Source organism: Cyprinus carpio, chromosome B21, assembly GCF_018340385.1.
Source record: "Cyprinus carpio isolate SPL01 chromosome B21, ASM1834038v1, whole genome shotgun sequence".
Classification (NCBI taxonomy): Eukaryota; Metazoa; Chordata; class Actinopteri; order Cypriniformes; family Cyprinidae; genus Cyprinus; species Cyprinus carpio.
This window is the reverse complement of record NC_056617.1, coordinates 4,768,280-4,791,170: the sequence shown is the minus strand read 5'-3', so window position 1 is coordinate 4,791,170 and position 22,891 is coordinate 4,768,280. Positions and strand designations below refer to the sequence as shown.

The following is a 22,891-nucleotide window of genomic DNA, read 5'->3' as shown; positions in this document are numbered from 1 at the left end:
TTTCTCCTAATTTATTCAAAAAAACTCATTTACATCGTGGATTGCCTGAGGGTGAGTACCTTTTCAGCAAATTCCCATTTGTGATATATTCCTTTAATGTGTTTTCCCTAATTTTTACAGTTCACCTTTTATTGAATGAAAGTGAGCAGCTCAGTCATTCTGCTAAATGTCTCATTTGGTGCTCGATGGAAGAAATGAGAGGTTGGACCAACATGAGGGTGAGTAAATTATGAATTAAAATTTTTAGGTAAACTGTTCCTATAAAGTATCTTTTGAACATTTCATCCCTATAAGGAACATGGTTACCATCCTGCACTATGGTCACATTTTTATGAGAGGAGATGGCGAGAGACATAAAAGAGAGACGGAGTGGATGAAAGATAGAGCCATAGAAATAAGGTTACTTTGTCACAAATCACTCTGGGCTTGAATTTGTTTGGCCTTGAGATCCCTCAGCATGTTTGCCAATGAACAATGCAACTTGAATCACACTGGTTTGTTTTTATTTCATAGATTTATGACTAACATGGTAGGACTGTGTTTTGCATGAAAATAGTGCAGCACAGACTTTTAGAATGCTCTTAATGTTGGGCTGACCTTGTGTCACGGCCTCGGACTTGTAACAGGCAAATAGACACTTATTTACAAATTAGTGCCGTTGGGAGGTTGTTTTTCATTTTTGATGTAACATTTGGTCTCGTTAGTTCTCTATAAACTCTCTGAACTTGACCGTGTTGATTAAATACTTCTTTCAAACCTAGATTTCTTTCTGGCTTTTTATAAAAGCTGACATTTTTATAATTAAAAAGCTGTGCTAAATAATACTTTTCAATAAAGCAGTTTTTAGCTAATGAATCAAACAATCAAACTTAATGCCAAACGTCTATGCTGATTAATTTATGCAACACCAGGAACATAACTGAGTTTATTAGCTATTTCTCTATACACATTAACACTAGAATAAAAATTGAAACAGAGTTTTCTATGAGTTGTTTCATAGAGTTAAGAAAATTAATTGAAAATTAAGCTTGGATTGTGTTAAATTAAGCTGCAAACTGATCAACTAATCAACATACAACCTCAGCCAATGAGGTTAAAGCTAAACCTTAAAGGGATTGTTAAACATTGTCATCATGTACTCACATTCATGTTGTTATATTATTTCAATTTTAAATCTTCACAACAAACACTAACATGCTAAACATCTACTTTTGTGTTCAACAGAAGAAAACATTACTTTTGTGTAAACAGACCTACTTTTGTCATAGGTTGGAGAGAAATTAAGGTAAATACTTTTTTTTTTTTTGTGGTCAATGAACAGCTTCTTTAATCTATGGAAGTCTGTTTCCGCCACTGAATAAAAAATGTGATTTGCTAATTTTTATCTCGCAATTCTAGCTTATTTTCTCAGAACTCAGAATTTTCTCAGAACTCTCTGACTTATTTTCTTATATCTCTCTATTTTGACTCTATAACACACAATTGTGAGTTATAAAGTCAGAATTATTAGACATAAAATTGCAGTTGTAAGAAAATAATCTTTTATTCTCATTATTGGGCTTTATAACTTATATTGTAGTTTATATTTCTTATACGACTTTATGTCTCGCAACTGCGAGTATATATCCCGCAATTCTGACTTTATAACTCAAAATTCTGAGTTTATATCCGGCAATTCTGAATTTATAACTTGCAATTGCAAGTTTATTTCCTGCAATTCTAATTCCAATTGTGAGTTCAATCTCATAATTTTGTTTATATCATTATAAAAGTTTATATCAAGCAATTCTGAGAAAAAGTTATGACATTATAACATGCATTTGCAACTTTATAACTCACATAACTTTATAACTTTATAACTTTATAACTTTGCGACTTTATAACTCACAATTGCGAGTTTATATCTCAGAATTCTGAGAAAAAAAGTAAGAATTGCATGTTTATATCATGCAATTTTGAGAAAAAAAAAAAGTCAGAGTTGTGAAATGTAAACTTGCAATTGTGAGTAATAAAGTCCAATACTGAGAAAAAAAAAACATTTTTATTCTTACAATTGTGAGTTTATAACTCGCAGTTGTATGTTATGGAGTCAAAATTGCTACATATAAACTCACAATTTTTTGTTTTCTGGGTCTCACCCTCATGTTAATTTAAATTTTTTTTGTTTTGGTTTTTTTTTGTCATTTTTGAAGCTTGACAGCATCCGTTGACATTCAGTTTCTGCTTTTGTGTCCAACAAACGACATGAGGGTGAGTATATAATTTTTTTTATATTTGTGGGTGAACAGCTTTAGTTTTACATAAGTGCTGATCTGTTTGGTCAGGTGCATATTGCTATTAATTCTAAAACAAGTTATGCAGTAAACGTCTGATATGAATGTTTTATAACTGCGTTCTCTAAGGCAACAGCGATCAATTTTACTTTCATCAACGTGAGAGCAGCAAACTGTAATCTTGAGCTGGGATTCCCTTTAACACTGTTCTTTCTGATTTTTATCATCTTTTAATAATTCATGTGTATAGGCTATGCGATTTCTGCAGCCCCCAGCAAAACGATAATATCCTGGAGATCAGGAGTGCTGGATGACGATTGGTTCAGAATGTACCAGCAGAAACCATCTGAGCTGCTGGACAGAAGGAGACTGTGGCAGCAGTAACTCATCTGTAATGGTCTACTGTAAAGCCTTCAGCTTGAGGCTGAGTGTAAAAAAACAGTCCAATGCGATATGAGTGATTTATCAATCGGTCTGTGCTGAAGACCTCCCCAATGGTTCTGCAGTGTGGAGAGGAAGAGGAGGAAGAAGTAAAGTCCATGTTTTTAAAAGTTTTCTTCTGCAGAACTTCAAATGGTCTGCCTCGTGGTGCCCGTGGTACTGCAGAGGTGTTTGGAACGGAGCCCTGTTGTCTGAACACTTACTCTCCCCTACCCCTGCGCCTCCTCCTCTGCCTCTCCAAGCAGTCTGTTCTTCCTGCTGTTTTCAGTGGTAGTTTGCAGAATATCCATCAGCAGCTGAAATACGACTGCTTCAAAACATAGCGATTTATTTTGCGATTTAGGAAAATGTTGTTTTATATCTTGGTAAAGGGAAGGAGAGTGATGTGTGTTTGTGTGTGTGAACAGATGGTAGATTTTTACATTTCCTTGAAGAAAATGAGTGGTGCTTGGCTGTTCAAATTTCACAGGCAAGTTTCATGGGTGTTTTGGGTGGTTGCCAGGGTGGTATAATGGTACTAAAGTGTACTTTACTACCAAGCCATTTGCTATGCAGTTGCTAGGGTGTTCTGAGTATTTGCCAGTGCCATTGCTATGATTCTAAAACATACTTAGTGATGTTAGGGTGCTTTGTTGGTTGTTAGTATTTGGTTGCTAGGGTGTTCTGGGTGGTTGCCAGGGCATTGCTATGCTACTAAAGTGCGCTTAAGTAATACGTCAATTGCTATACAATTGTTAGTGTGTTCTGAGCACTTGGCAGGGCCATTGCTATGATTCTAAAATGTACTTAGTGATTGTTAATGTGTTGCTAGGGTTGTCCGTTTGTTGGGATTTGGTTGCTAGGGTGTTCTGAGGGGTTGCCAGGGTGTTGCTGTGCTACTAAAGTGTGTTTAGTGATTTTATGTTGCTTTGCAGTTGCTAGGGTGTTTTGATAAGTTGTTTGTGTGTTGCAGTTGGATTGCTAGGGTGTATTGGGTGGTTGCCAGGGCATTGCAATGCTATTAAAGTGTACTTTAGTACTAAGTCGGTTGCTATGCAGTTGCTAGGGTATTCTTTGTATTTGCCAGGGCCATTGCTATGATTCTAATGTGTACTTAGTGATGTTAGGGTGTTTTGTTGGTTGTTGTTATTTGGTAGCTAGGGTGTTCTGGGTGGTTGGCAGGGCGTTGCTATGCTACCAAAGTATGTTTGGTGATTTTATGTTGTTGCAGCTGCTAGGGTGGTTTGAATAGTAGTTTGTGTGTTGCAGTTTGTTTGCCAGGGAGTTGCTATGCTATTTAAGTGTACATTTGTACTTAGTAGGTTGCTGTACAGTTCCTAAGATGTTCTAAGTGGTTGCCAGTGCTGTTGATATGATTCTAAAGCATACTTTGTGATGTTTGTGTTGCTCTAGTGTTTTGAATAGTTGTTTGTATTTTGGTATTTGGTTGCCAGGGCATTGCTATGCTGCTAAAAAAAAATTAGTGATTGTGTGTTGCTTTGGAATTGCTAGGGTGTTTTGAATAGTAGTTTGTGTGTTGTGATTACCAGGGTGTTTTGGGTGGTTCCTGGCGTGTTGCTATGCTCCTAACGTATACTTAGTGAATGATAGTGTTGCTAGGGTGGTCTGATTGGTTGTTAAGAGTGTAATTTGTTACAATTTGGTTGCTAAGTGTACTTTAGTTATTGTTAATGTTTTGCTATGCAGTTTCTTGGGTGTTCTGAATGGTTGTTAGTATATTGCCTTTTGGCTGCTTTGTTGTTTAGGGTGTTTACTGATGTATTAGATGTATTGATGCTTGCTAATATTTATTTTTTTATGCATGGTTGCTAATATTTTCTAACTCGCTAAGGTTTCTGGGTGGTCTAAGGTAGTTTCTCAGTGGCCAAGATTAAAACTGCCTTACCTATAGTACAGTATCTATAATATCCTGGTCACTGGTTATCATATTTCTGATTGTTAAAAAGTAACAACACACCTTTTCGAATCATTCACTGTCCTTAACACAGAAGGGACAGTCAATGTTTCTCTGTATCCTCCTGCTGTCTGTCTCTTTCTTTACAAAACAGTAAACACACACACTTTGCCCTTTCACAGTTCAGATGCTAAAAAAGTATATAATGGACAACACAAGTATAAAGATTGAGTGCATGCTGATGATAGATCTGTCTTGCTATCGATTGGTGATTAAAAAAAAAACATGTGCATGTGATTTATGGGTTGTTAGAGAGAAACAATGGGTGTCACTGCTGGTGAAATGCCATCATATAAACAACAGCTTGTGTTTCCTTTTAAACGCACGCACACGCTTTCCTTTTATCTCCCTTTCATACTCAAAACCAGACACAATCGATTAAAGGCAGAGCCATTACTAATATGATAATTCTTTTCATCCACAGGCTAGATAATTCTCTTCTGTGAGAGCGTAGTGATGACCTTTATCTCCATGAAGGTGATAAGACCATAGAAGATGTGTATCTGTACCATGGTAATCAAGAACTAATCTCATTCATTCTATAGCTGGCGGAGGAGACATTATCCTCTCTCTCTCTCTCTCTCTCTCTCTCTCTCTCTCTCTCTTGTTAATGGAAGTTTGAATGGATTCTACATTTGGAATTGGGCTACATACTGAAATACGATTAGGACATTAACACAAATTGAAAAGACAGCATAAGCACTGCTGGGAACAGAAGCATCATGCCAACTGAAGCTAAACATGCACTTGCCTTGTCAGAATTATTAGCTGTTTTATGTGTTATACAGCTTTATATAATGTATATATAATTTATTTTAAGATTCTTTTAAATGAATTCCAATTAAACTATTTCAAAAAAATTTTTTTTACTTTTTTTAATTATTAAAATTTTACAGTATATACAGTGTGTATATATCTATATATAATGCAAATAAAATATACAATATAAATATTACTACAAGTTTAAAAAAGAATGTTGCACATCATTTACTTTTGTCATTCTGAAAAGTACATTCTGTCATTATGGCTTCATGTCACAAGACCATTTCCAATACAGAAAAATTCATGATGATCCCTGGCTGTCAAGTTTAGATTTTTTTTTAATTGAAAACAGGACATTTGTGCGGGACATATCTAACATACAAATAAAGAGCTGCTCATTTATTAGAAACGAGGACAATTCTTTGGTCTTATGTCTCCTAGGACTTTAAGTGGTGCATGGTGCTCCTGGCTAGGAAGATCTGATGCTCATCTCTATCCTGCATATGTCTGAAAGTTCCTGTCAAACGAACTCAAATCAGTGGTGCTTTGCATGATCACACAGTGAGGGGTCATCTTGTGTAATCTGACCAACTCAATGCTTTAATTCAGTAGTTTTAGTTCTATTAAGCCCTCTAGAAAAACTGCTGTATGGATCAATTTGAATCCAATCGATGGTTGGCGCATAACTTGGACAGGGGAAATATTTTGTTCAAACTTGCATTCTGACCTAAATAATATTACTGATTTTCAAATGAGATCAGTTTAGACCTCATTCTGTCAAACCGTTTCAGTTTGGAAACTAGTCGATAATGAGTGGGTGAAATGATGGAGGTGTTTAGCAAATCTGTAGTATGTGATCCATCAGCTGTTCTGTGGGTGGTGTTATGGGCTTTTTTTCTTAGTGGCATTCAGTGAGTGGTGTTTCCATTAAGGAGATGTTTTGTGGGTTGTGTTTAGTAGGTGTACTTCCTGAGCTTTTGAGTTTTGGTTCAGCTGCCGTAAGCAGTTTTAAGCAGTACTTTGTGTGTGTTTAGGGGTGTTCTGTGATGAGTTTTTACATTTTAGGAGATGTTTTAGGAGATGTTTGTGGGTGGTGTTCAGTAAGTAGTGTTTTAGGAACCATTTATTTGTTGGCGTTTAGAGTAATGAGTGTTGTTTTTTGAAGGTGGTGTTAGGATGTGGTCTGTACACTCTTTAAAATAAAGGTTTTTAATAGTTTTTTCTTCTTAACTTGATAAAAAAAAACAATTGATACACTCTTAAAAATAAAGATTCCAAAAGCGTGTTTTTGCAGTGATACCATAGAAGAACCATTTTTGGTTCCCCAAAGAACTTTTCAGTGATCAGTTCTTAAAAGAACCATTTTTTTTTTCTTAGTGTGAGGAGCGTTTTAAAAATTCTAGAGAACATTTTTCCACTGTTATGAACCCTTTGTGGAATGTAAAGGTTCCATGGATGTTTAAGGTTCTTCATGGAACCATCGATGCCAATAAAGTACCTTTATTTTTATGTGTAGTTTTCTTGAGTTTTTATCTTTCACTCTAAAAACAATATACCAAAAGGGTTTTCTTTTTGTTGTGATGCCACAGAAGAACGATTTTTTGGTTCCCCAAAGAACCTTTCAGTAATCAGTTCTTAAAATAACCTTTTTTTCTTGGTGTGAAGGACATTTTAATGAAACTTTTTTTTTTTTGCAATGGAAAGGTTCCATGGAAGTAAAAGGTTCTTCATGGAACCATCAGTGCCAATAAAGAACCTTTATTTTTAAGAATAACCATTTTGATTCCCCAAAGGATATTTCAGTGAACAGTTCTGTTGTCAGAAATATTTTCTTAGAATTGATCCATGAAGGTTCTTCAAGGAACCATAGATGCCAATAAAGAACCTTTATTTTTAAGAGTGTTCTTTGGGAGATATTGAAGTCACATCATACATATTCAAGATGAGTGCTTTGGTTCATGATCCATTAAAGCACCACTACACAACTGATTTTCTAAAGAGCTAGAGGATTAAAAGCTCTTTGAGGAACTCAAGAAGACTCTCCTTTGACATTAATCCATAAAACTCTTAGGTTTCTAAACATAACCTTTATTTTTAAGAGTGTTGAATCCAGTAATAAAGCATGTAGGCCATGCTCAGAACAGAAAATAGGCCCTGTGACTCAGATTTCAGCTGCTCCTAAACACACAAATTGAAAGCCAACTCAATTTCCATAGCACAATTATCAAGCAATGACAATTTCCTGAGTTTGAAAGTAGATCACTGCATTTGTGAGAGATGAGCATGACTTTGTCCCGACATGCATTTGCTCACACCTGTGCTCCTAAGGTACTTCATGTGTTTAATTTAACACTGACAGTAACCAAATCCCAGAATGTTGTTTTGCTGTTTTTGTCCTTGTGTATTTATGGGACAGTTATGATTTTGGATATGAAATGATTGTATATGACGTCTTTCTTCTAATACTTGAATACATTTGATGTGTTTGTGTATATGTTGCGAGGTCTTCTTCTCAAACCTGGCTAAAGCTGAGGAAAATGCCAAATTGTCAACAATTCAATGGGCCGTAAATCTCCGAGATGAGAAGATGAACAGAGCCACGCAGCGGTAATTGATGGGTTTGGCAGAGTCAGTTTGAGATTTACTTGCGCGCACATGCCGAGTAAGCACGCTGCCCCGCTGCGAGCCTAATGCAACATTTACACAGGCTGTACGGGTCACATGCTCATCCTTTCTGATCAATATGAAAATACATGCTACAGTGAGATGCTGGTTAAAGTAATAACTGAAGCGTGAAGAGCCCTGTTTGCATATGTAGGAGCCAAGAACACTGTGTACTGGGTAATGTTAGTAAGAGCGGCCAAATGCCCTTCAATTCTCTAGTGCAAAGCTCTAGTTTCTTTTTGTAACACTTTACCATATTAGTGTCCATTTCACCGGGGATGTACACCTTTGGGTGAATGAAAGTAAGGGACACTTACAGGTTTTATTGTTTTGGCATGTTTAATTATCACAGCCCCTGAGTTTTTTTTTTTTTTGTGTGTGTGTGTGTGTGTGTGTGTGTGTGTGTGTGTGTGTCTCATTTCAGTTTTGCATTGGCTGAACAATTAAAATAAAGATAGAGGTACAGTTTAACCCATTAAACACTATACACCTACAACATATCTTCATTCATGCATAATTAAGTATGGTGTATGTCCCAAGGTATATAATAAAACATTATGACAGGTGGTGACTTGTCAGCCCCGATATGAGTAATTTCTATTTTCTTTCCCTCTCTTTTTGCGAAATAATCATAATTAGGCCCTAATGTGCACTTTTTCGAATTATTGCTACTCTCTTTCATGCTGCTTATAATAACAATGTGCAATTACAGCTCTACAAAATGTGAAGTGCATTAATATTAGTTAGCACTTCTCAAGTTATGTTTGGGGTCTCCCAAGGCCTTCAATAGCTCAAAAACGTACTTATATCAGCTTGATACTCATCGACTTGTGCTAGTTATTATATATGTGAGCTTGCTATAACACACTTCAAACATAATTTAGGTATCAGAAACATGAATACGTGCAATGAAATGCAACATAAAATACACTTCTGATAGATTTGTTTAGTGTTTTTCTGCAAATGTGTATTTTCAATGCTCAAAATGACCCCAAACGGAATGCATTTGGTCACATTTCTGAAAAGTGTATGTTGTCTTTAGGATAATATCTGCTGGATGGGGGTTGATTCCATTAGAAAAACACATAAAAGCTTAGGTTACACTTTATTTTAAGCTGTTCTTGTTACAGTGTAATTACACATTTAAGTACTGAGTAATATTAATTATCTAAATGTACTTATTATATGGCTAGGATTAGGTTTTGGCTTAGGGTTACTTGCATGTAATTATGCATATTTGTTGTTATTATAATAGCAAGTACATGTAACAAGGACACCTTAAAATAAAGTGTTACCAAAGCATATTTTCACTAGGGTATTTTTATTTTTATGCTTACAGAATTGGAGTCCTTGGGACCCCACACAAAGAATGCAAAGTCAGACTAAACAGTACATGAGGTTTAAATACACAGTAACATAAATGTTTGCTTTAATGCATGAGGTGTAAATATGTAAATAACGCGCTTTTCGTGCAACTTGGTCGCGCGTTGATTGTTTCTCCTGTTTGAGGTGAGCTGTCTCTGAGTATAAGCGTGGACTCTTCATATCTCTGGGCTTGTAATCCCATTCGTTAATCTCTTCTGCCCATTAACTCGGCTAATTCACCGCAGTCGGATCTGTGTTAGATGTGTGTGTGTGTGTGTGTGTGTGTGTGTGTGTGTGTGAGAGAGAGAGAGAGAGAGAGAGAGAGAGAGAGAGAGACAGAGTGGGAGGTAAAGATGGCGATAGACCTACTTGCGTGAGTTCCGTGCCCATCAGCACCAGCACGATGAGACTCAAGAGCTTGTTCACGCGCTGCATCTCGCGCCTCCGCTCGCTCGGTCTCGCTCTCGCATGCAGATCCGGTCCGGTGCCTCGTTAAGACCCGCTCTTCGTTGCTCTTTCCTCGCTCCTCTGTCCCCGGTCTCTCGCTGTCTCTCTTTCTCTCTCTCTTCTCAGCAACGGAATGACAGAGAAACAGCACTCGGTCTCGTGCAGCCGTCTCTGGGCATCTCGCGCGCGGAGCGTCGGCTTTCTGCCTCCCTGCGACTCCCGTTCCCGTTAGATGAGCGGCTCCGGAGATCTAGCGTCACGCAGGGAGGTCTGGTTAGCCCCCAAACTTTGTGTGTATCTGGTTGTGTGAGGCGGAGAGACTGGGGAGCGCAAGCGAGAGCTGTCCTAGGTGCTGAAACCGGATGTGACATATGGCGCGCGTGGGAAATTCAACGGGGATGAGCGAGAGGAGGAAGAGCGGGACTGAGCTAATTGGTCGAACATTGCGCTGCGTCAAAACAGTCTTATTACACTTGTAAGGACATTTTATCTGCAAACGGCGTTTAAAACGAAGGATACAACGTATTTCAAACGAAATCAGATGGTATATTTTCTAAAGAAAATCTGATAATTCTCGTATCACGGTTTCCACAAAAATGTGACCCTTGACCACAAAACCATGAGGGTCATTTTGCATCATGCATCATCTGAAAGCTGAATAAATAAGTGTGTTAGGATAGGACAATATTTGACTGAGATACAACTATTTTAAAATCTGGAATCCAAGATTGAAAAAAATCAAAACAAATCAAAATATTGAGAAAAAAAAATCTCCATGGAACATGATCTTTACTAAGTATCTTAATGATTTTTGACATAAATTTTTTTTTTGATAATTTTGCCCAAAAAAGACTTGGGAGTTTTATGATGTTTTTTGTTGTTTTTAAATTGTAAAAACATTTCACAATATTCAGTTTTACTTTATTTTTGATTAAATAAATGTAGCCTAGGTGAGCATGGCATAAGTACTGTATAATGACCTCTACAATTTTGCTTAAGCCACACTTACTGTAAATTATGTATTGACTTAATTGCATTAGGTTACAAAATATAACACTAAGGGGCATTTGTCTTGAAGAAAGTGAGCACACAACACTTTTCAAGCAAAACTTTTAACACAAAGAAGTTTAGGGTCTAAGATACTATTCCTGTAAAAACTAAAGTTACAAGTCATTGAGCAAAAACAAAGAAAATTAAAGTAATTCCTGAAAAAATGCTGTGGCATTTGTCAAGATGCCACTTGAATTGATGTTTTATCATCTTTGCGATAACATTTAGACATTTTAAGTATCCAAATATTTTTGGGGGCCACTCTGTGTGTTGTGTAGAAAGTTTGTGGTCAGTTTGCAAGATTTATATTATCAATAGCAGCATTATTCCAGTCCTGTGCATTATTGATTGGTGTGTGGAAGCTATTATGGCTAATATATACGCCTTTGTTTCACTGCAGAAACGACAAGTAATGTGCTCAGCCTGTATAAGACATACAGACTAACAACCATGTAGATAATATAGTAAGGTGTCTAAAAATACGATTAAATATTAGCATGATTCATATCAGCAGCACAGGGTTTAATATAATTATGAGAAGGCTACATTTTACGATTCAGTAGGATCATTAATGATTCAGTTTGGTTTAGAAATTTGTGTCAATGCTTATTAATAAAATCATAGCAGGTGCTTTTCTAACATCTCTGTCTTATTAAATAAACTCACATCTTTGTGACCAACAAAGATTTGCAGAAGGTAAAACATGTATTGATGTGTTTATGGCATGACAAAACACATTCACATGTAAATTTATGTAGTGCAGCTTATTCTCTATATGCAATTTTGCTTTTGCCTTTAATCTTCAGTGGATGCTTTCTCTAGCTGCATTACAAAATTATTGGCTCTGTTTGCAAAGAAAGTTTTAATTCCTACTTTGTAATACAAAATGTTTTCAATTAGACAAGCCTGGATATCCGCTTTGTTTGTCTGAGACGGTTTGCCAAAATGTTGGGTGACATCACCATTCAAACATTTGGCAGCATATTTATTCAATTAATTAATACATTTATAACAGGTTCTGTTGCTGAGCAACACACCAGCTTGCTGGTCTATTGATATTGGTTGTGCAATGAGAAAATTAACATTTCATAGATACACAATGTATCCATAACTTTAAGGTGAGAACTCAGATGGCTACATTGAACGTCACATGAGAAATATTGGTCTTGTTAACTGTAGAAGACTTGGTGCTACTGTATGATCTCCTGTGGTGTATCTTGAAGTCATATTATAATGCAATTTAGCCATCAGAAGTTTCTGAAGCCATACAGCGATATAAGGGGGATATATCTTAAAAGTGTCTCTGTTATGAGTTTCTCATTATGTCTGCTGTGTTTAGGATAAGATAGTGTGTAGCAGATCTGAGCCCATCTCTAGATCAGGAACAGGAAAGCAATATGTTGTAGCAGAGCTCTTACTGTGTTATGGGGTATTATGAGAGCGGATACCCTTATTAAATATATCAAATCCATTTATCCCTATCACATGCATATATATATATATATATATATATATATATATATATATATATATATATATATATATATATATATATATATATATAATATAGTAATAAGTACTGATTATTATTTTACAGAAAAAAAAATATAATTCTGTTCATGGATCTCTAGTTTGCATGCTACAAAGTGGCTCTTTTAAAGATTTTATGCTGAACATCAATATGATGATTAGTTTGTCCACAGAAATGTTTTATAATATCCCTCTATTATCTTTTTAAAAGATTTTTCTTCTTAGTGGACTGATAAGAACCCACTGACCTTGCGTCGGATGAGCCTTTCCAGGCTGAGACTAGGAGCCAAGAAAATCACTGTCTGTATATTGCATTCGAAACTCTGGTAAAATATATCCAATGTGGTTTATAGACCTTTCACATGAATTATCAGTGATTCAGTGTGAAGGTTTAAAGAATTGGTTCACCTAAAAACGATTTGCTGAAAATGTCCTCACCCTCAGGATATCCAAAATCTAAATGAGTTTTTTTTCTTCATCAGATTTGGAGAAATTTAGCAATACATCATTTGTCCACCAATAGATCCTCTGCAGTGAATGGGTACCATCCGAATGAGAGTCCAAACAGCTGATAAAAACATCACAATAATCCACACCACTCCAGTCCATCAGTTAATGTCTTGTCAAATAAAAAGCTACATGTTTTCAAGCTGTCACTTCTGGCCATAATGAATTAGAATGTTTCCTCCAGTGAAAAAGTCCATCCCCTGTTCCTCTCACATCAAAATCCACCAACATGTTTGTTTAGAACTGCTTTAGACTGTTTTTGCATGTAAACGGTGCTTAACCTGTGCATATTTCTCTCCTGATTGAGACAAGATGACATTTTCTCTTGGGAAAGCAATATTATGGATAGAGGACTTGTATTTCTTTCTTACCAACACACACACAGCTTTTCACGTCTTTTCACGAGATGTTAATTGATGGACTGGAGTGGTGTGGATTACTTGTGGATTATTGTGATGTTTTTATCAGCTGTTTGGACTCTCATTCTGACGGCACCCGTTCACTGCAGAGGATCCATTCGGGAGCAAGTGATGTACTGATCAATTTCTCCAAATCTGTTCTGATGAAGACACAAACTACATGTACATCTTGGATGGCCTGAGGGTGAGTAAATGTTCAGCAAATTTTCGTTTTTGGATGAACTATTCCTTTAATCACTTTTATATTTGCACGGAGGTGCACAGGGATCTGATTTCTGCTTTTAAAGGCCAGCTGAAATTCATCAGCAATTCATGGAGTGTGAATGCAACCTCATGTCACAGAAGGGTTGGGTTTGACTAGACATCATTACCTTATTCATTAAAACGCCCTTGTGCAGTTTTATTCACGCCATTTAACATTTAGAGCAGTTATAATGCTGGAAAGCCTGACTTTGGAGCACTTTTATTGTATAAATGGAACTGCTAACCAGGATGCTTTCACTATTTTATTTGTGTTCACCCCTGATGTCTCACCATGCTAAAGAAAATCTGTAATGATCTCTCTCTGTGAAAGATTTACCAAAACTGATTTTTCCCTGCAGAAATGTCAATATGAACTCTGTATACAGAACCTCAGATCGTCCTGCGTCGCTGCAGTTTATTCTGTCCTGGCAGAAAACTAGACACAGGGAACAGGGCTTGTCTGGGTGCTTTTAAATTTATAAGACTCTCCGCGTGTATGTGGTGATCTCCTCACTGGGAATGTTTCTCATGGGAACACAACCTAATTGGTTTCATCTCAGCCGGCTGTTTTATGAACATTAGCGCTCGTAAAATATCTTTATGCGTGTGTGTTTTTGCACGCTGTGTTGTGAGCATTGATCAAGCTGAGAAACTGCATATAGGATACTTTAATGAAATGAAATAAAGGTGGCACAAATGCGTGCTCTATTTTCACTCACATACATGTGTTTATGTGTCTATGTGTGGCAGTGAATGCTTTATATAACGTCGTTAAGTTGTGTGTGTGTGTGTGCATGTGTGTTGTATGCTCTGTTTCACATATTGTTTATAGGCTTTCTGCTTCTCTCTCTCATTCTTATTCAGACTCGCTGTGATTTGCTTGGACTGTAGCTGCCAGACATTATGTAACTTGGGCGTTTTGATGCCATCCTGAATTGGTCACACAGATACAGACAAACATAGCCACCCACAAACTGTGTCACTCTGCTGCTTCTCAAAGAAGTCTGAACATTAATTTTCTGCTTTAACCAGAGGCAAAAAGAGTGAAAATCTGCTTCCAAATCTTGATCTTACATGATGTTTGCTGTGTTCAAAGGCAAGCCTGTCTAATTGTGCATGATTTTTATAGGATGTCTCTGCATTATAGTTCACAAGTGCTGCCACCATAGACTTTGCTGTTGACATGACAGTCAGTGTTGTTTATTATGAGCTTCCTTGCACAAAATATTATTTCAATTTAAAATAACATTTTCTATCTTAATATATTTTAAAATATCATTTATTCCTGTGATGAAAGGTGAATTTTCAGCATCATTACTCCAGTCTTCAATGTCACATGATCCTTCAGAAATCAATAAGATTTTTTATTTTATTTTTATTTATTTTTTGGGGCATAAAACTGGTTTAAAATACAAAATAATATCATTTGGGAGGGTCTGTGAGTCTGAGGAATTGAGGGAAAGGCGGAGGTGTTCATCTAGAGATCAGGGATGATGCAAGACCCGATATGCATTTAGAAATGTTCCAAATCCGTACTGACTTCCTTCTTCTGTGGAACACCAAAGAGGATAGTTTAAAGAATGCTTCAGCTGTTTTTGTCCATGCAGTGAAAGTCAGTGGGGTCCAAAACAATACTGGACTCATTTTTTGGATGAACAAAACATGGCCAGATTTCAACACATCTCTTTTTTTTACTGTGTGTTCCACAGAAGAATGAAAGTCATACAGGTTTGGAATGATATGAGGATGAGTAAATGATGACAGAATTGTATTTTTTGGGTGATCTATCACTTTAAATGATTACATTTGGTCCCTCTCCATTTTGATGTGGTTACATCAGTGCTAGAGATCAAATGTTTTTTTGTACAAGTGGGAAGCATTTCCCTATAGAGATCCATTACGGATTCAGCGGTGTCTGTCAGGGGCTTAATTTACTTCCTCAGATTTAAAAATATCTCTAATTATGGTTTGACAGACATCATGAGATGGGGTGACCTAGTTAGTGTTAACATCTGCATATTAAACGAGCCGCAACAGGAAAAAAAATCGGTTTCGGAAGAACTGGACAGAATGAGGAACAGAAGAATCATTGTGTAAGAGGACAAATGTTCCCTCGCTCGTGAAAGAGAACGAAAAAAGTGATTAATTGCATCAAGTGCGCTCTGTGTTTTGAGTCCTGACCTTTTAGAGAAGATCAGTCCTGCCTATTAAAGCTAATCTCAGCACTCATCTCACTCACACTCACACACACACACACACACACACACACACACACACACACACACACACACACACACACACACACACACACACACACACACACACACACACACACACACACACACACACACACACACACACACACACACACACACACACACACACACTCTCACTCACTCACTCATCCCAGAGCTTATCACTCACAATTAACAGATCAATATGGAGATCAATATACAAACATCCACACACAGGGCAAAGTATGTATAACAAACAAAACCAATGCCTGATAAGATCCAGAAGGCTGTTCAGATACTAGCATCAGAGTTCAGACCAGGCTGACTGGGACTGAGGAAAAACCAGATAAAAGCTGCAGTGCTACTAACTTTACATTTTCAGTAGCTTGATTGTGAATGAGTTTTAATAATGGCTTTTCCAATAGCAAATACTTAACAATGTTTTTAATGTATAGCAACAAACTATAATTAATTATTAAATCTAATTATTAATTATTTTTTTTATATTATTTAATCTTGAATAATTAAATGCATTCTAAAACATCATTTCACTACTAATATCAGCACACTGCTAAATAGCAATTATTATAATAATTATTTTTCTTAAAAAAAAAATCGAATGCCTTTTCCTAAAATAATAATCACTAATTATCAATTATGAACAAATTAAATTGATACTGATTATTTTTATTATTATTTTTTTATATCTAAATGTCACATGACTGGCATTTGTAGCACACTGCGTTAATAATTATTATTAATCAATAATTATTAAAGCTAATTATTAATATTATTTTTCTAGTTACTAATTCTGATAATAACTAATTGTAAATATGAGTTACTAATATTATATTATTTAAATTCCTTCTAAAATTTCCTCTGGCATTCATAGCACACAGTTTTCTTAATTATTTTCAATAATTATTATTAATTATTAATCAAAAATACTAATGCTAATCAATAATATTAAATCTAATTAGTCATTTTGTAAATAATAAAGTAAATGCCTTTTTTGCGCACACCTTTAATAATTAATTATTAATAAATTAAAACTAATTATTCATTATAATTATTTATACAGAGAGAGATTTTTTTTACAATTATTTATCAGTAAAAAAAAAAAAAATATATATATATATATAGTTTTTTATTTTTTTTAATTATTATTTTTTTCTATAAATAATTAAATGCATACTCCTAAAATGTCCTCTCCATGGCATTTGTAGTATTGGAAAGTTGTTTTATATTTGTTACTGTGAATTGGTTTGTTTAGACAATTATGTTAACTAACCAGTTCAAAAAGAAATGATTCGCTAATTCTGCACAGAGATGTCTTTGTGTTTTTCCATGTTAAACCCTGCTGTTCATCACTGTTTTCAGTTCTGTTTTGTTCTTAAATTATAAATGACATCTCATATATTTTAAAAGATAATAAATCACTGCAATTTTTTGTCAGTTTCTTGTATTGTAGCACTTTTGTAATGTTTTTGTTAGTATTGTAGTTGCTTGTAACTATCTGTTCAGAAGTACCACTCAGTGTAAATGGGCCCAATGGTTAGCGAGTCGGACTTATAACCTAAGGTCACAGGTTCGAGTCTCTGTATTGTTCTTTCCCTCCCCCCACCTACAATCCCTTCCGGTACAGAGACTCGAACCTGTAACATTTGGATAAGGCCCATTAGTTCCGAGTATGGGACACCACATGTCACATCCTCTTGTTCGCCTTTAACTTTGCAAACTACAGTTTTAAAGTAGTTTCCCAGCAATGGACATCATAGAATCAGATATGGGATAAAGTGATGGGGATATATCCATATATTTTGCTACCCATCATGCAACAGGAAAGGCAGGTGTGGAGATGATGTGTGATTTGGTGGCTCAATCCATTCTTGTGCAATTCTCAGCCTTACCGTGTGATTAAGTGTCCTTCGTCAGACAGGCAGCGCTCTGACATTTACGCTTCTTTACGAGACCTGATATTCTTGTCAAAACCAGTGAAACACGGAGTTGTGGATAATAACTCAACTAAAAGTTGGTTTGCTTTGAACTTAGAAAAGATTTATGCTGAGCTTTACGGATTCACAGCCTGTCAGAGAGTGTTGATCATTTGAATCGTTTCATACAGGCTCCTCCTGACTTCCAGCGCAAGCATCACCTTTACTATCGCTCATGTACGGTTAGTTATTTGAACAAACCCCCAATCCTAAACTTTAATGCATACTGTATCTAATCCTGCACCGTTTCTGCTACAGACATGAATGACACCTTAAATCAGATGATTTATTGATATGGTTTTCTGTTATGGTGAATTGATATGATCTCATTCAAACACTGATAAATACGAATGAAGACAGAATTTTCATTTTATGAACTATCCCATATTATGAACTATCCCATCATGTTCTTTTCTTTTTCTTAAGATTGGAATTAGAATTCTTGAAAAGCATGTTTTTAAAAATCATTGTAAAAAAAAAAAAAAAACACTTTTTAACGTTAGAATGACATCCAACTTGTTTTAAATCCTAATTTTATTAATTCTGTCATTTAGTAATCTCTTTAATAATTATTATTATTTATTTGTCAAATCATGCAAATTCATACGAATTTCCCAACAATTCACCAACATAGAATAAGATGATGTTTGCCAGATACATGAAACATTCTTAAGAACAAAAATAATTTCTTAACTGCCATTTGATTCAGATTTTCTAAGAAAAAGTTATGAATTTTTTATGTGCAAAATTATTTTTTTTCTTTTTCTTAAGATTTAGAATTAGAATTCTTAAAAACCATTGTTAAAAAATTCTTAAAGTAAAATAAGAAATGTTACAGAAAATTTCTCAAGTATTGCTCTTTTATGAACATCCTAGAATTTCTCGTAAGACTTTTCTTAAGATTTTCCCCAGGATGTCACAGAAAGTTTGAGGCCCACTCTTTTGACTCGCAACCAGAAATCATCCACAACACTCACTGTGGCAGCAAGTTTTTGTGCTGACAATCACCACCCACATTTCCACCAGAATCTAGTTGTATTTATGATTTAGCAGATGATAAATATTACAGCGTATACTGCTGCAACACTTCATGTTGATGTTCATGCTCATGATTGGCCTCCAGAGCTGTCAATCATTAGCAGGCATTACACAGTCTAAGTGTAGTGCACTCGACCTTGCTGATTAGAAGAGGCTTGGGGGAGTTTAACACATCTGACGAGATCTTAATGAGGCCGTTCACCTTGTCAGGATCCCTGTAATGTGTACCTTGACAGCGCTGGGAATACACTCAGACGTACACACACGCAGTCAGAGAGATCCGTTATTTATGGATGAAAAAGGGCCAGTCACTGACGGCTGTATGCCGACACCCACGTCCTGATGTCATGTGGCCCTCATGCATATTCGTAATGATCCAGAATGTTCCACATCTATTTTTTGCCCAACTTTCTCTCGTCAAACTCGACGGATGCAGGCCAAGACATCGGTGAGAAATGATGCATCTGAGTTTCTCAACACTACAAGCCTATTGCATCAGGTGAAAATGCCAAAGCGATGTAATTATGAGTTTAGGATGAGATCTGAATCTGGATTTATATTCTGGAATTTGGAATCTTCTTTCTCTCTCATTTCCACTTGTCAATCTTTGTCCTACATTCACCACCCTCTCTTCCTTTTTTCTCGCTCTATTTTTAGCTGTTCCCATCTCCGTGTTACTCCAAATTTTTCCTCCCCATCTTTCACCGTTACTCTTTCCACCAGAGTTTCCTCCATTCCATATTCATTATCTTTTCAATTTCCATTCTTTGCCATCTTTCTTCCCTTCCTGCCTTTCCAAATGGAAACCACATGTGAAACCTACTTTGCATTATTTATTAATGCATTCAATTTACATTTATAATGTAATATAATTTCTAAAAAATATAAGAAGCACTGTTTTCAGTATTGATAATAATAAGAAATGTTCTTGAGCAGCAAATCAGTATATTAGAATGATTTCTGAAGGATCATGTGACACTGAAGACTGAAGTAATGATGCTGAAAATTCAGATTTGCATCACAGGAATAAATTACATTTTACTTTATATTCAAACAAGGCTCAAACAAATAAATTCAGCCTTGGTAAGCATAATAGATTTTAAACTCAAATCTTAACATCCCCAAACTTTTACATTTTGTTGTGTTACAATAAATCAGTGTAATATATTAGGAATATATTGTTTAATTTTATTTAGCTTGTATATTTGCAACAAACAGGTCATCATGTCTCCTGCAGTCACTAGTGAGTTTCTCAGTCACAAAAATATCCAGTCTCATCCCAATTTACTTGCTTATATTTCTGTTTTGGCGCCACACATGTGTCAGCACATGGTGCTCTGTGGTTACGGCAATAACAAAGAAAAACGCTTGGCTTGCTGCTTTACTGCTGATGGTGAATTTTTCATCTGTCCAGTAACTCCATTTTATTTGCTCACCAAAGTCCGTTTTTACTTGCATTTGGTGCTTGGCGAGTGTTATTCTTAGATATTGTGTGGGAGTAAGTTTCGCAACTCTTTCGCTAATGTTTTCTTAATGTTCAGTCATTAAAAAGTTTGAAACAACAGTTCATTTTTATTGGTGAATCACAAACAAACATCATGATGAGCATGAGCACGTCTGTGTTTATCTGCGGCCGAATCACACTCATAATCAGAGTCGATTGTCTGCAAATCAACAAACCCATGTCTGCACTATTTGTGTAACTTTCCAAAATGTAACTTCGGTTTAAATGATTGTGCAAAATGTTTTCAAAACATGACCAAAAACCAATGATTGCTCTTTTTTCTGTAAAGAACTGATTTGTAGTGTCTCACATTGAACCACAGCTAATTAGTCTCTATATAACATCAGTAAGCTCCGCTTTAAATTTGCCATGTCTTCTAAAGGTTACTCACATTTTCCTCATTTCATATGAATGAAATGAATGATCTTCTATGGAGAGTTTCTTCACTTGTTTAAAGCAGTGAAGGCTGTAATGTTCTGGTTGTTCTGGGTGGCTCTGAACTCCAGCACACCTTTACGATTGTTCATTTGTGTTGGACAGAGGCTGGGACTGCCCTCGGTCACGGGTTAGAAATGTCTCGCCAGTAATTTACTTGATGTTGGTGTTCAATAGTCATTAAAGAAACTAATTGGGAGATCTCCAGCAAATATGGATTGAAAATTGAGTGTGATTGCATCTCTTTTACACAGAACGAGTGGAAGGGAGGAGCTGGGAAAGATGAGTATGTGATTAGTTTCTAGATGAAAATGCAGGAGGTGATTCGTTTTTTCTACAACACACTTCAATCTTCTACAGGAGAGAAAAATCCCAATGAGAGCTTTAATATCTCCACCGTCTCTCCTGGACTGCATTAGAGATTAAATGGAGAGCGTAAAGAGACTTTTGGAGACGAAAGGAGCAGCCTGATTCTCAGATGTTTATCCTGATTTCCATATTTGATTGCATATTGACATTCTCCAAGTGATCTGAGCTGCTCCATATTTATTCTATAGCCCTTTACTCTTATTTTATGACAGCTGCGGACATATATGTGCCCATTTTTCCTCCTGAAGGAATTTAAGAGTCAAAGTTGATGAAACTTAATTAAGTCTCATGAGCTAAAAGTGCAATAAACTGTTCCTCTGGGCTAGATCCATATAAAACCACATAACTCTTTGTGTGTGTGTGTGTGTGTGTGTGTGTGTGTGAGAGAGAGAGAGAGAGAGAGAGAGAGAGAGATACACTCTTTTACATGCAGTATTGATGCCCGGGGTGTATGTAGGTCACTGATGGCTTCCCAGTGATGGAGAGAGAATGAGATCAGGAAGAAATAAAACACTAGAATGTAAAAGATGAGGAAACCTTAATGGAATACTTAAGCCAAAAATGAAAATTATGGCATAATTTCACTCTCCTTCATGTTATTCCAAACCCGTAAGACTTACTTTCCTCTGTGCAACACAAAAGATGTTATCCACCACCTTCTGCTGAAGTAGGCTATGCCATTTTCTCTCCATGTGCGAGACTTCTGATTCATTAGCCACTATAGGTGTAGGTAGTTAACTTTAAAACTAGTAGTGCTACAATCCAGTGTGCTTATGATTAAGACAATACATTAAAATATTATGATAAGAAACACCAGTTTGCATTATTAAGCAGAATAATGAGTGGAAGTCTTGCAAATTCAAATGGTAAATGTCCGCATTTTTGTCATGGATAGAGAATGTTAACGTTGCTCTTTTATATATTAATAAATGTGGATGGAGACCAGGATGACAAAAAAATAACCAAATCTTTAATTTCAAACCAAGCAGCTTTCTGTTACATAATGTTGTTAAATGCCATTGTTGTGATTTGAATGAGCATCGTTAATGAAAAACCTGCCGTGACATGTCTTTATTTAAATTTTTGGCTGAATTATTTCTTTTTGGACAGATTGTAAACACCCTCAGGCGTTACGCTGGTTTGGTTTAAGGGGAGCATGTGTTAGTGTGTTGGTGTGTGTGTGTGTTTGATGGTAGAGAGTAAAGACACTCTCTGTGCTCAGGGGGCTTTGGATCCGTCTTCACTCGTCTCTTAATTACACCCTCACAGAGCCTCACTGACGGGTTGCCAGATTGTTCAGCGTCTGGGCCGGAAAGGGTCTGTGTGAATGAGTCGCCATGTTGAGATGTCAGAACGTGTCTGGAGGGATTCTCAGGTACAGAGAGCCAAGTGATATGAGGACGAAACACTGCTGCACTCTGTATGTGTCTGTAGGTCAGGTTTTGTATTCATTCTGGGGACCAAATGTTCCCAAACAAGATAGTGAAACCTGAAATAACTCACCTTGTGGAAACCAGCCAAAGTCCCTGTAAGAAAACAGCTTCATAAACATTAAATAACGTGTTAATGAAAATCTAAAAATGCAGAAAGGTTTGTGTGAGTGTTAGAAAATGTAATTAAAGGGACAGTCCATCCAGAAATGAGAATTTTGTCATAATTTAC

At 36.2% G+C, this 22,891-nt stretch overlaps 1 protein-coding gene across 2 annotated transcripts in view; it reads right to left on the bottom strand.

The window, feature by feature from the left end:
• Nucleotides 1-10,287, bottom strand: part of LOC109104898 (noelin-like) — a 30,266-nt gene extending 19,979 nt beyond the window's left edge. For both annotated transcript variants that reach the window (XM_042748451.1, XM_042748453.1), the window contains exon 1: nucleotides 9,829-10,287. In XM_042748451.1, the coding sequence (XP_042604385.1) occupies nucleotides 9,829-9,894 (66 nt within the window). In that variant the 5' untranslated portion in view covers nucleotides 9,895-10,287. The remainder of the gene's footprint in view (nucleotides 1-9,828) is intronic.
• Nucleotides 10,288-22,891: the final 12,604 nt, after the last annotated feature.